General features: G+C 34.0%; 2 protein-coding genes and 1 long non-coding RNA gene across 4 annotated transcripts; 2 read left to right on the top strand and 1 right to left on the bottom strand.

The window, feature by feature from the left end:
* Positions 1-21: 21 nt before the first annotated feature.
* On the top strand, positions 22-1,366 carry LOC123689118. Its single transcript, XM_045627910.1, has one exon. It carries the CDS (start codon positions 34-36, stop codon positions 577-579), a length of 546 nt encoding a protein of 181 aa, XP_045483866.1. The 5' UTR covers positions 22-33; the 3' UTR covers positions 580-1,366.
* A 404-nt stretch (positions 1,367-1,770) lies between these two features.
* LOC110998797 (BUB3-interacting and GLEBS motif-containing protein ZNF207) lies at positions 1,771-8,705 on the bottom strand. Of its 2 annotated transcripts, none has more exons than XM_022267580.2 (9): positions 8,480-8,705; positions 8,269-8,395; positions 7,955-8,081; positions 7,729-7,796; positions 7,205-7,329; positions 6,587-6,673; positions 6,096-6,360; positions 5,517-5,706; positions 1,771-3,061 (listed from the first exon to the last, which is right to left on the bottom strand). In XM_022267580.2, the coding sequence occupies exons 1-9, from the start codon at positions 8,518-8,520 to the stop codon at positions 2,970-2,972; spliced, it is 1,122 nt and encodes a 373-aa protein (XP_022123272.2). In that variant the 5' UTR covers positions 8,521-8,705; the 3' UTR covers positions 1,771-2,969. The 2 variants fall into 2 exon arrangements, with proteins under 2 accessions (XP_022123272.2, XP_022123273.2); XM_022267581.2 differs by having other exon boundaries at positions 5,517-5,694.
* A 422-nt stretch (positions 8,706-9,127) lies between these two features.
* LOC123689130 lies at positions 9,128-11,176 on the top strand. The gene is made up of 3 exons (XR_006750177.1): positions 9,128-9,344; positions 9,423-9,645; positions 10,702-11,176. It is a non-coding gene; the product is annotated as an uncharacterized LOC123689130 (long non-coding RNA).
* The last annotated feature ends 3,022 nt before the right edge of the window (positions 11,177-14,198 follow it).

Below are 14,198 nucleotides of genomic sequence, written 5' to 3'. Positions count from 1 at the left end.
TCCGACCTGTCCCTCCCGATAGACGATGTGGCAATGCCAGCTGAAGACGTTAGCGACCTACGGGACGTCGTGGACGCGATCAATCGACTCTGCGAAAACATGAAGACCAGTTATGACGAAGAAGAACCCGAGTTGGTCCCACCAGATGAGGTGGTGGTCCGGCGAGTCGAAACCTATGTCGCTGAAAAATGGAGCGATTCAGTCGTCGAAGAGGTGTCCGATACGGATCAGCTGGTGACAGTTTGTGAACCGATAAGCGAATATTACACGGCCTCCTCTGAAGTGTCCTTACTCTCTGATGAAATGTGCCAACCGGATAAGGAAAAGGTTGACCGAAATTACGCCTCGTCTGAAGTATCTTTACTGTCGGATGAGTTGGCCCAATTTGAAGATTCGGATAAGGAAAGGGACGACAGGAATAGTGTGATGGCTGGTCACGTGGCCGCTATGAGAGAGAGGTTTGAAAGTATGACGCGAACCAGCTCTCCGTGCCCGGATATATTGCGATCCGCGTCACCCGGCTTCGACATATTATTCAGGAATATAACCCCTTCGCCCGATCAGTTAGACAAATCATAGATGACTCAGATTAGAGGCGAATAGTTTGTGCCGGCTGAAATTACAATTTTAAATTTTTATTCAATTTATAGAATAAGTAACCTAAATTATAGTCCTGGTGTAGGTCGAAAGCAATACTTCAGCTAAAGATGGTGCCCTCGCATACACATACTTTTTCTTACCAACCTAGTCATTATTACAATGTACATGTGGAATGTAATTTAAGAAATTAAGGGCAAGATAATTTGGTTCCAAGGATTCCAAATACGGTATTTTTTAGAAAGGGTTCTGATCAATTTCTTCAACTACTTCACACCATCGACCATACATATCGATTAGATTTAGAGCTGGCAATATTTAAAGGAACTAGGTACATATTTTGATTAACCTCATATTCTGTCGTATTGTGATTTGGGAAAGCTCAAATTTTGTAGAATTTATTATACGAAAATTGTACAATTAGCGAAAAATAAGTTATCAGACCAAAAAAGCGTTTAGCTTCGTTCTAGCGTTTACTGTATTTACATACTTTGGACAGTGTTGCCATATTATAATAGTGAAATAGATAATAGCGATTCGTTGACAAAATTAATTTTTATAGCGTCCTTTGTTTTATGAAATCTGTTGTGAATTTTTACCAAGTTTAAATCAGTTACGTGTTGGTTTGACGGTGATACTAGTTAGAATTTATATTACGTATAGTTACGGGGCATTGGTATTATCTTGCAAATTAGCGTAGTTCTTGTATTATAACGTTACATATACAAGTGAGACCTTTAACGATTCAATATATGGCTTTATTATGTAACAAGGACTTTTATTTACGTACCCAAAAGTGACACTAGTAAGTATTGTTAATCTCGGACTCTTCGATAGTTTTACAATATTGGGTTAGCCCTCCCCATAAAGATGGATTTTTTCTTAATAAAAAAGCATTCTTCAATCTTACATTACTAGAAACAGACTTTCGAATACTTTAAGCATAGTAACGACTAAGTAGATGCGAATTTTGACTTCTAATTTTTTATAGCCCATTATATTGTCTTATGAATAATTTGATGTGAAGATTGATGCACGTATCTACGAAATGTAAGTTAATTGGATGTATGTTGACTTTCGTTAAATCTTTCCTATATGGCGTGAGTAACTCTTAAGATTCTAAAACTGTCATAAGTCAATTTGATTTGTTGAAGGATATAAAATAAAACAAAATTCCATTTGAGAGCATTTTATTGAGTAAATCTGTCAAAATTCTACACGAGTAGAGCAAACGTCACAACTTGTGGAAACTCTTAAGGAAAAAATTTTCAAGGCAAAAATATAACATTAACATTTTATTGTTACTCTTACACACTTTTAACTGTAAATTAACTACAACGCCTGTCAGAATGGCGCGGGCTGTTTAAATATCGCTAAGGGACAGGGGGCCGCCAATCCAACAACTTGTGTTGTGACAGAACTCGAGTCGCCTGTTACTTGACGCTTCATTAACGAGGCATTTCAACTTTAGCATATGATATTTTAGAAGAACATCATTATAATAGGTATTCAAGTTCGGTTTTTCGTATTAATATGAAGATATAAATTGGTCAAATAAAATATTAATGTAGCGTCATCGCACAGGGAACTGCCGGCCCAACCCGCAAACAACGCACAGACATACGAAACAGTTCACAATTATTAACAATAACTATTACCACTATACTAGACCCAAAATTATGACGTACTGTTTCAATGTCAGCGCAGCGTGTAGCGGGGACCTTTGACGACAGATGACAACAGCCGCCATCTTGTTTATGATGCCGTGTCAAAAGTGTCACAAGTTGAACATAGAAACCGGTAGAATTAGCGCCAATGTCCAAAGATTATGGGATGAAGTGAGAAGGTGGATCGTACGCGTTATACATATTAAGCTTCGTTAGGTATTGCATATTGCAATTGGCCATGATACTTGGCGCTATTTCTTTTCTATGAAGGTCCCCGCACACCAGTGACGTCGGGGCGACTCGCATCACCTGTCCCGCGCGCCGCACTTACTGCTGCTAGTGGTGGTCACCCATCCTCGCGCTGGCCTTACCTTGCCCCGCTTAACCGTCACCGGCTCGATTCACTAGCGGAACGTACGCCACTAACTATTGAGACTTTTTCTATTACGTATTACATTTTACAAATTATGCTAAGAATTGCGTTTAGAATTTCAAACTTAAAGCTCAAATATTCAGTCAAATTCAAAGGGAAAAAAGGAAAGCATGACATCACCCTCTAATTATCAAGGTTAAAGAGAGACAGCATGATTTCAGGCTAGAGAGACTGAGATGAAAAAACCTCAACGTCGTGGGCAAGCATATCGGTAGAGCGCCTACCTTAGCGGCGTGCGAGACTAGTGTGGGTCGTTTAGCCTAAATCCCCAGCTACCGATATCGCGGCTGCATCATGGGCAATCCCGGTACCCCACCAGGGAACATGGCGCCCATGGGCATCATCCCGCCGGGCAGCAGCATACCTGCACATACAAGTTATTATTACTATAGCTCGGCTGAAATACGCACACGACGGCCTTGGACAACGGCGACCAACTAATGTCTGAGACAATATACTACAGTGAAACAATTAAAACAACATACTGAGTAACCAAAAAGGTGGTATAAGCTACTATACTGATTTGAAGGAAACTATTTTACATGATTGAACGCTGTTCTCCGGCCGTTTGGTATGCGTAGAGTGGCGTTATAATCGGATATGGTGTAATCGTTATCCCTCCTCCTAGCCCACACCGAGTCAACAGGGGACCAGGAGGGTTCCCACACGATTCATATCTGGACAAGTTTAACGTAACATCGAATTTCAGTGCATTGTAGTGGCGTCTAATGAGTTAGTACAATTTACAATACGAAAATCCAACGTTACATAAAAACCAGGTATGAAAGTTATAGGAACCCCCAAGCGGTCCAACACACGGCTGAGCCGTTGTGACTGCTGAACAATCGCCTGTCGCCCGGACATTCGCCGGACCGACACCCACAGTGTGTATATGCCTCAACGATGGGAATTAGTCACAATAAGCGGTGTGTCGATGGTGTTATGTCCCGGGACAGTACACGTGTCATGTTGGAATGTGTGCGTCATATACGCACTCGGGTGTGGCGACTGGTAAGGTGCAGTATAAGCGAAGTAACACAGGTAGGATAAATAATTCACATGAAAAATCACACTGTCCAAAAAAAGTTACTCTGCGTAATAATTTGAACCGACATGCATGTACCGGTGATCCGAGGTCTTCCATATCAGCCAATCGCTATTCCGATGTCTTCGGTTCATGCACATTTTAAAGCGACAAAACTACTATACGTAAAATAATATTAGTGTACCCACCCGATAACCGACAAATATTCACATATCATATGACACTACGAGAAAAATCGAGACAGTAATAAGATAGAGCTACTACAGTAAGCAAATCCATTAATGTGAATAAAATTACCGATTCGTTCCGACGCTCGGACGGTTGGCGCATCGAAATCACAGTTAAATATCTTGAGTGTTTTGACAAGGCTCGTCTGTTAGAGTTGTCTAAATACAGGTTACAGGTTACGTACAACAATGAGACACCCACCGGCTTCTCGCAACTCGATCATCGACTTAAACAACCAATTGCTTAACGATATCTTAGGTGTCGTGGAAAATAGAAAAACAATTAGACACGAAAATATTGTATTTTATTCAAGACAATCCATTTTCCACGCTGATATGTTAAAATTAAATTACATTATGCTTGAGCAAGTGAAAAATTATTGGTACATGTAACATCCAGTGTGCTGAGAAATTGACTTACATTTACCTAAATCAACATTGAGTAATATCTCTGATTATTGATGCGTTACGTGATTCGCTTGATTTTTTTAACTATACAGTAATTGTGCAACAAACTATGCTATATTACACCTAAATGCATTAATATCACGACGACAAATAAATGCATATCTTAGGCTTATTTTCAATTATAGCCGCCAGAATTTCTTCACATAGAATACAATTTAAAATAAGGTGGGTAGTTGCTAGAGTTCACAAATCGAAAAAAAAATATATCTGAACAATTTCAAACTTATGTTTAATATGTAAATAACGCAAAAATAAATAGTATTGTTCGCCTTTGAACTGCAATTTTTTATGTATACAATGTGTAACAAAAACTCTTTAAAAACAATTAACGCACTGAAGCATTAATAATTAGTAATTGAAATTCAGTACTTTATACTATACCAGTAAACCTTCAAACATGAAATTTTATATGTAAACTGCTTGGTCTAATACTTTTTACTAAAATTAACATAGATTGTAAAATTATAGATGTGATTTGTGAACTCTGTGGTATAATAAGCTTTAAAGAAAAATTTTGACTTATGTATTATTTATACATACTGTAGATCAAAATGCGATGAAATTTTAAAATAAATTGTAACACAATATAATGATATCATCATAAATCTTGTTTATGACCACAAAAAGCTCATTATTTACCACATAAGGTAAAGATAATGTAAGGGTAAGTTTGTTGGATACAACCAAAGCATAATGGAAAAAATCTCATTATCTTGGTTCAGTTATAAGTGTGAATGGGACATTTTTTGTACATTATAAGCACATAGCGCATATGTTTGTATTAAAACCAGAACATTTAAATGGTCCAAAATCAGTACTTTTTACTTAATGAACAACAAAATTAAAGTACATAAAAAATTGGATGTGTAAACTTAAAACCAGAACATTAGCTCTGTATTGACAGAAATAAACACTGATGCAATACATTTTCAGACCAATTCTGTATAATAACAAATTGTTCTACAAAATCTAGACTCCCAAAATTACATAACATTAACATTTTAACTCTCAATATTAATATAGAATTTGACGTTTTCCGTAATAACGCATTGTCGAAGCCTAATGTGTATAATACTGACCGGGTTGTATTGGCCGCATGAGGTTGAACTGTGGCATTACGGGCAGGACTGGAACGGGCATGGATACCGGCACGGGTACTCGCACCTGCCCAAGCATACCCATCATACCCATGGGCATTGGTCGACGCATTGCCTGCTGGCGGGCAGCCGCCACGGCTGCTGACATGTGAGCGGCCACCTGGAAGTTGAGCTTTACGATCGGTGCTGATGCTGATTTCGCGGGCTGATTATTGCAATATTGGAAGATTGTCTCTAATTTATTAAATATACAAGGTAGTTATTGCTGTTGTCTTCACATATTTTTTAAATATTTAGTTCCATGAAATGGTATGCAAAAATAATTATTTAAATGTATTTTTTATTTTCAGCTAAACCATAAATTGCTTGGTTAAAGACACATGCTAATTTTTGTACCTATTTTAACCATCACCAGAAAGCTTAGATTAATTGGTTCTGTATAAGAACAAGCCAAAACTTTTTTGCAAAGAGACAAGAGACTTACACAATACAACAATAATTACTTAATGCCCCATAACATAACCAAAGAAAGCCCATGTGCAATAAAGTAAAAAAAATTACCTCAGCCTGGCTGGTACTAGGAGCAATCATAGGCGGAGCGGAAACTGGCGTGCTTGGAGCATCGGGTTTCGGTTTTGGCCTAAATTTAGCGTTTCTCGCTTTAATTTCTTCTAAAGATACATCTTCTGGGGGATGAATAATCTTGGATCCAGCACCTGTGGCTGTGACCAGTGGACATGTGTTGGCTGCTGGAGGTTTGACATCTCCATTCTCTCTCAGTTCAGACGACGTTGACGTTGTGGGTGGTGCGCTTATTGTGGCATTGCTGTAAAGAAGACATTTATATATTTTAATACATAGCCTGTCTGCCCCATCTAATACCGGCTGTAACTGGCCAGTACTTGTAGTTTACAATTCAACTGAAGCTGCTTTTATAAATTTACATACTTTATAAATCTGAAATAATTATATTAAAGATAAGATACCAACTAAATTGTGCTTCTTCTAAGGTAAGCAATCATTTCTGACTCAATTTTTCAACTTATATTTACCTATACGCAGGAAAGGTAGGTTTGCTAGGTGTCGAGACAGCTACACTTGCAGCAGGGAATAAAGGCCTCATTCCTGGCATCATCATCCTGAAAATCACAAGATATTAAATTATAGAACAATTACAATTATAATAATTTGATAGTATAAACTTTTTGTAACAAAGCTGTATGGACTTTACATTCTGAGGTTAAAAAGAATTGTCATTACATAGAAAGAAATATTACATTGTAAAACAATGTACCCAAACCACAGAACAAGTATTTGAAGGAGCTTAATGTAAAGTGTTTATACACAGTTTACTTTACATAGTTAAGGACAATTTCCATACGTAGTTACCAAATAGTTCGGGATATACGAAAAATAACTTAGACACACAATTTACTTTATTGCTTGAGTAAGAAAAATTTCTGATACCAAAATATGCTTTATAATGCATGCCAAAATACACTAACTTTACAAAGATTATAAAAAATCTCACTTCGAGTTTTTTATTTCTTCAGGCTACACTTTCTGTTGACAATTTTAAAAGAAAATAAATTAAGTAATGATGAAGTGATACAAATATACTTTGGCTATATTGGTGATACAGTGCAATATTTAAAAGACAAAACTTTTACCTCTGTTGCATAAAATGTGGCATCATAGCATTCATTGCCATTGGCCCTGGGTACATTCCAGGCGGTACAGGACCCATTGGGGTTGGTAAAATTCCTGGAGTTACAGTTGATGGCCCTGGGCCCAACTGTAAATGGTATGTATGTTTTTTAAATAATTATTGAAATCATGAAAATTCAATGCTTTTCTAAATCACAAAAACTAACTAGTTCAATAATGTTATTTTATGTGCTTTAAAGGTACAAAGGTAAGACAAGGATGAAACTTTTTAAAATTATATTAGTTTTCAATTTATCCAATTTTAATTATTATTTTGATCTACTAGTTAAATAAATATTGTTTTTTTAATTATGTAATGGAGGTCATGTTTACAAAATATAAGAAATACAAAAATAATTACATGAATAGCCTAAGTTTTGTAAAATACAACTTTAAGCTATAAAGCAATAACCTGTAAAATACTGTTTCAGTGACAACTGTAATTAAATTATGTTTTAAAGCTATGTGCTATAAAAAGAAATCTTACAAGTGCTGATGTTGCCTTTTTCTTTGCTGCAGGTTCATCATCATCACTGTCAGACGCCTTGCCACCACCTATACAATTATAACAGATAAAGTATATTTATAAACAACTATGCCTGCTTACTACATCTAAACATCAATTACTTCTAATGCTAGTGTCCCAAGCAAATAGAAAAATAATGTACATACATCATGATCCACACAGCTTAGCTCAAAGAAACATTTTATACCTGTCTTTTGCCTCTCATGCTCCTTAATATCTTCAGGGGGTATACCTTCCATTCCATAGATTTCAATTTCTATATTTGATCTATTTGGTAAAGAATTTGGTACTTTATCTATGGCTTCTTTGTGAACCTGAGAAGCGTAAAACGAATGCATTACGACTATAAACTGAGAAAATATGATTATTAATGTCTACGCGAAAATTGGCTCAATCGACGTGCCAAAATATATTTAACCTATAAGTGTACGAGTTAAAAAAATACTTCGCAATTGCGTGGGCGGGCGGAGAACGTGCCAAGATTTAGGGCAGACTACGCACCTGCATGCAGTGAATCGATAGTCCTGGTCCCGTATACAACTTCTTGTGACAGATGTGGCATTTAAAATGTTTCGCTTTTTGATGTTGAATCAGAATTTTCTCATCGTCGAATTCCCTGTTACAATACCTAAGAATCGCTAAGGAAATTTAATTATGATTCTTTTACATTCATTTATTTTTATTATTGTAATACTTTATTATAAAAGGATACCAGCACCAAGGTTTCGATGCCTTCTTCTTTTTCCTGCCCATAATCGACACAAAGACTTAAACTTTACTCACTAATTCAAACCTAATATAACTTAAACTAAGATTATTATCACAGTTGTAGTAAATACTAGCAAAGCTATTTATTATCACAAAATTATGATTTTAGTAATCAATGATCTTCAAAGAAGAAAACAACATGGCCGACGGTATAATGTATTGAGTTTGAGTGTACGTATATAGGTTTTTATTTATCGGAAACGGAAATCACCAATTTGGACGTCAATTGTCAAGTATGATACAGACTATTAATTTTATTATGTTTTGCTTTTACGCCGTACTATAAATATCTATATTACTAAACAATATTAACAAAAATTAATAAAAAGGACTTTTATAAATAATATGAATATATTTACATTGGAATGTATTTAGAATGAGTATTATATACTCGGTATTATTATGTGGTCGTCGTTTTAGTTTGGGGCTGAACTTAAGAGTGCGTGATAGACAATTCAGCTTGAACTAGAATATTTCCCATTATATTAGTATACTCTTGAAATTGTATTATTTTGAATAAAATGGAACATTTTGTAATAATTATAGGTCTACCAAAAACTCATGGCATAAATTAAAAATTAAAAAATGAGACTCTCATATGGCAATTTCCGTCAAATTAAAACGAGATCAGGTCATAAACTCAAAATTTTTTAGAGATCTGTCAACAGATTCTTAGATTTTGTGATCAAAAAGCCACTTCGATCTCAAACGAGTAATATTGTTTTCAAAGTTTATAGTAAAATAAAAGAAGACGGTGTAAATAAAACTCAATCTTTAATTTTAAAGCGGGTGCTAAATAAAGTTAACCGGTAAGTTGGACTGAGTGGTTTTGATACTTTTATTTTATTTTGTTTTTCTTCGGTACTTAATAGTTTAATTTTTCATAGGGGCTACCAGTACTACTACTTATTCGACGTAACGTAGCCGAGGGTACATCGAAAGATGACATATTTTCCACACCTGGTTAAAAGAGATGAAAGGGACAGAAGAAAATCAACTTGAAAGAATAAAGAAATTCTAAACAGTGGAAATACATTTCCAACTGTAATAAAACTGTTACAAATTCTTCGATAAGATAGTGATATTAACGCACGTAGAGAATCTCTCGTGGTTAGATAAATACATATTTTGATAAAAAAAAAATAAAAATAAAATACGTTTATTTTGGAACATAAAATCTTCTAGGTATCACTTATTCCACGTCAATCAATTCGAACTTGTAGGCATCCCTACTCATCGGCAAAGACAGAGGGTGTAGGCCGAGAGAAAAAGCCGGCGTAAAAAACTCTCGGTACTCTTTTAAAAAAGCAAATCATCAAACAATATTTAAAACAAATATATCAAATTAATTAGAGGCAGCCTGCCCAGCACTAGTCCCAGGCCCCTTTATCAACTAGATAATCAATAACTTTATAGTAAGCCTTTTTACACAGCTTTTCTTTAATACATTTCTTAAATTTATTAAAAGGCAGAGATAAAAGAGCCTCTGGGATTTTATTAAAGAAGAGTATCCCTTTCCCCAAAAAAGAATTACTAACTTTACATAGTCTAGTACGGGGAAATTGCAGCCTACGTTTGTTCCGAGTATTGACATTGTGCGTATGTTCTAATCTAGTATATTTATCACTATTTTTGTATACAAACATAATATTTTCATAAATATATTGCGAGGGAAAGGTAAGTATATTAATTTCCTTGAATTTATCTCTGAGAGATTCCCTACATTTTAAATTATAGATTGCACGAAGTCGATATATTATCGACTTACATTTAATATCATAGAAATTTGGAATATAATGAAGCAAAAAGATGCTGATAAAAATGTAAATAGGCCTGGATGAAATCGTTTTCAATTTTATGTCACTTACATAAAATTGAAAACGATTTCATCCAGCAAGATATAATAATTGAAATGCTGGAAGAGTGATGATTATCAAATCTTTATCTACATCATCTGATGAAGAACAAGAATTGCTAGTCGAGTTCTAAGATTCGTTTTCTAGTTCTGAATTTGGTTTTAAGTTATTTCTATGATTAAAATGATATATAATAATAATGTTCATGTTCATCAATGTTAGACATAAATAAAATTAAACAGTATCAAGATGATCAATCCAATTTAACCAGTATTGCCCACAACAAATTTTTATTTTTTTTATTTTCCAGATTGATGAGATTGAGATGAATTCGCATGAGATTGCGGTATTCTATTTCAACCTTTGCAGATAAAAATCACGTAGGTAGGTATAATCAAATATGTAGTAATAAAAATAATCCATTATTTCGAGTAGTCCGGAATGGATCGCTTCGTTTCTTTAGATACCTAAATAATAATGTTATGTCGAAATAATAACATCAATTCTAAACAAAAGGCCTACTATTAAATATTGATAAGCCACACTTAGAAGGCGCGGCTCTAAGAAGATTAATTCAAATGAAAATAAGATAGCTTTGACGGCATGGACCGCAAGCATGAAGTTCATGAAGCATGGGCGTGTTAAATGCTGGATTTTGATTGGCTGTTCTTTTGCGTCATGCTTGTCAGATAGGATTACCTTTATGATGTTTTGAAGTCCTCTTAAGTGCTGATGACAATAATATAGAGATACGGAAGCTGAATAAACGGTATTTTTATACACAATCTTATTTTTCAATGACCATCAAAATTTACTAACACCATCATTAATTTTATATTTTACTTAGTCAAAATTAAAAAATATTCAAAAATCATTTATTCATGTAGGTAATATAATGTACACTTATGAACGTCAAAAAAGAAGTTTATATTAAGATTTTGTATTCAGGGCATTTCTGAAAAAGAGATAAAAGTTGTATACGTTCCATAACTTATTGACTGAGATTTAATTAAGCTCCTAGCCCCAGTAGATTTATATACTTACTATTTAATTTTAATTCGTATTTTCTATCTGCATTTTTATATTTGAGTTATAAAAAGAAGGACCTATCTAGTATCTAATATGTATTATACAATAATTTTATTTCGAAAAAAGTGTTCTTAGAATCTTATCAAAAATTACAAGTGCAAAAATCACATTTTAGATGCATGATCTTGCGTTTTTATCTTGTGATTTTATATCTACAGAATATACTTATCTACTCTTAGTTGTATTAAGAGATTACTTATCGTTGAGTGTTAAGTAACATAACTCTCCCCATGAGGCATTGTGCTATAAAGATGTCATGCCGCAACCGTAGCACTGATCATTACATGAAATAACCGTTAGCCTTGGGTCCCTTCCTAACAGTTTTTTTTTGTTCAGGACCGCACTTAAGATATTTGGACTGTATAGCATCAAGACGGAAAGTAACCAATTACGTCTGGTTTGCCTTTGCTACTAAGATAATTTTCATGTAAAATCACTATTTTTACAATATACTATCTCTCCAATAGGTAATCCTGTTATATATTTTATATTAGATACAGTATATATTAAAAAACTATTAGTAATATCGCAATAGTAGGTGTTAGGGAATAGACGTCGCGCGGCGCGAGTGGCATTCCCTGTCCTTTGTGTTGCCTTTGACAAAAATTGTTGAAGCTAGAAGATACCTACTTGTCCCAGTATATTTAAAAATCTATATTGTGTTTAATATTTTTGTATAAATTGAACACAAAAATAAAAAGCTTTTGTATGGACAGGTTTCTGACTGACTGTAGAGTTAAGAAAGTATAGATCTACACAAGTTTTTTTTTAAACAAAGATAGGTATTAATATTAAAATTATATAAGATAATATATGTATGCATACTAATGGGTGTGTAAATATCACATACATTCAATTCAAGTACATTATGTCTTTGTAAGTTATTAGTTAAGTTGCAAGTAACTTTGTGTAATAAGATAAATAATTTTAAAAACGCTAAGAAAAATAACACTACGTTTTGATTTCTTTAATCGTCCATTCTGATATATTTAGCATCTTTAAAATGACGATCATAATATGTGAAACCAGAAACGTATATGCAAATTAGTACAACAGGAAAATGCAACTGATTCGGGGAAATACCGACAGTATTTTCGAAGCTTTAAATCAAAACGTGATCCTAAATTACAATCAACATACGAAGATGTTGTTAGATACATTCTTTAACTTATCTATTTTAACTTAATTATTTCTATATAATTGGCTCTATAAGATTTGTTAAGCATTTTAATATTTTTATTGATATTTTGGTAATTGGCGTAACGTAACAACTAAAGTTAGGAAGGCTTTCTAACGTATCGAAGAGTATTAATAATTGTATTTAATTAACTAATTTTAGATTGTATCATAGCGCTCTGTTGTTGGTAGAAACAGGTGAATGGTGAACAGATTTGCAGTGTGAAACTAACAGAACTGTCCATAAGATTGCCCCGAACTTTAATACGGCAGCCGCCTGCAGTCGCTCCTATTTTTAGCTTTAGCGACAAAAAATAAATAGGTTCCTAATGTGAATGAATTAGGAACCTATTTAAGTAAATACCAATAACTATAACTGAATAACCCTAAAACTCTGCCAGGAATTTCAATATTATTAAAACCATTTTTGTGTTGCACATGCATCAAAAAAAAATTTTTGAAAATTATTTAATCTTTATTCAAATTTAAAACTACACTAAAATAGTTTTAAATGTTTAGTTGAAGTATGTATAGTATTTTAAATTGAAGTATGGAATATACTTCTTTTCTAGAGGAATAAATGTTTACTGTATTATTGCTGATAGAACTGTGATTCCAGTGCATTGATAATATTTCATTTTCATTTGTTTTAGTACTACTTAGTTATACGTAAATGTCAATACCGTAAATGATAACAAAATGATCACTATCACTTTGAATGATCTGTGTAAGGTATTGGTTATAAGGATAAAATAAAATTTAAAATGTAAAAAATGGTGTCTACTCACAAAAGTTATTTAGAATTTACTATTTATTGAGAAACTAATAAAAAAAGACCTCTTTTCACTGGATTGGGCCTGCAGCACCGATTTTAGGGGATTGCGGGAGCAAATTTAAATTCTCTATTATGGGAATAATAGAGAATTTAAATAAAGAATTTTTTTATTGGAAAACTCGACGGCCTTAGAGGGGCCTCCACCCCTTTGTTACCCCGAACACCAGACCTCAAAATCTGGCATTAAAGTCCTCCCTGATTTTCTTTTAGTTTGGGTAAAATTGTTTTGCCCAGACCTCGCGCGCTTTTCTCTTTGTTGTTCGTCTCACTCGCCGACGGGTTTTTGGGGCGCGCTATTATTATTCAAAACGAGAAAGTAATTATATGTATTCAAAAATCTTTATTAACATATATTAATATACATTTATTAAAAAAAATATTGAACCTCCTGGCCGACGCAATAATAATACCCTAACTCGCGCTCATAGTTTAGTCATGCAATTTCCGTTACACCTCTTCAAGGCTAGAACTAGTACTTAAATATTCGTTTCGTCATCCAGTATAACAGATTCATTACAGATAACTAGATTTATCTTTATAACATATTATAGCCAGTTCAATATCTTGGTTCATTTGTCATACAACTGTAACCTGATCTTAGGTATATATAATAAATAATCTGCACTATCGGCTTGAAATTTCTTTTAAGGTCGTTACACATATTACCTACATCTCAAAGTCCAAAATCAAGGGGCAAACTTACGGGA

The sequence above is a fragment of the Pieris rapae genome, chromosome 4 (genome assembly GCF_905147795.1).
Source record: "Pieris rapae chromosome 4, ilPieRapa1.1, whole genome shotgun sequence".
Taxonomy (NCBI): Eukaryota; Metazoa; Arthropoda; class Insecta; order Lepidoptera; family Pieridae; genus Pieris; species Pieris rapae.
This window is presented reverse-complemented; position numbering and strand designations above follow the sequence as displayed.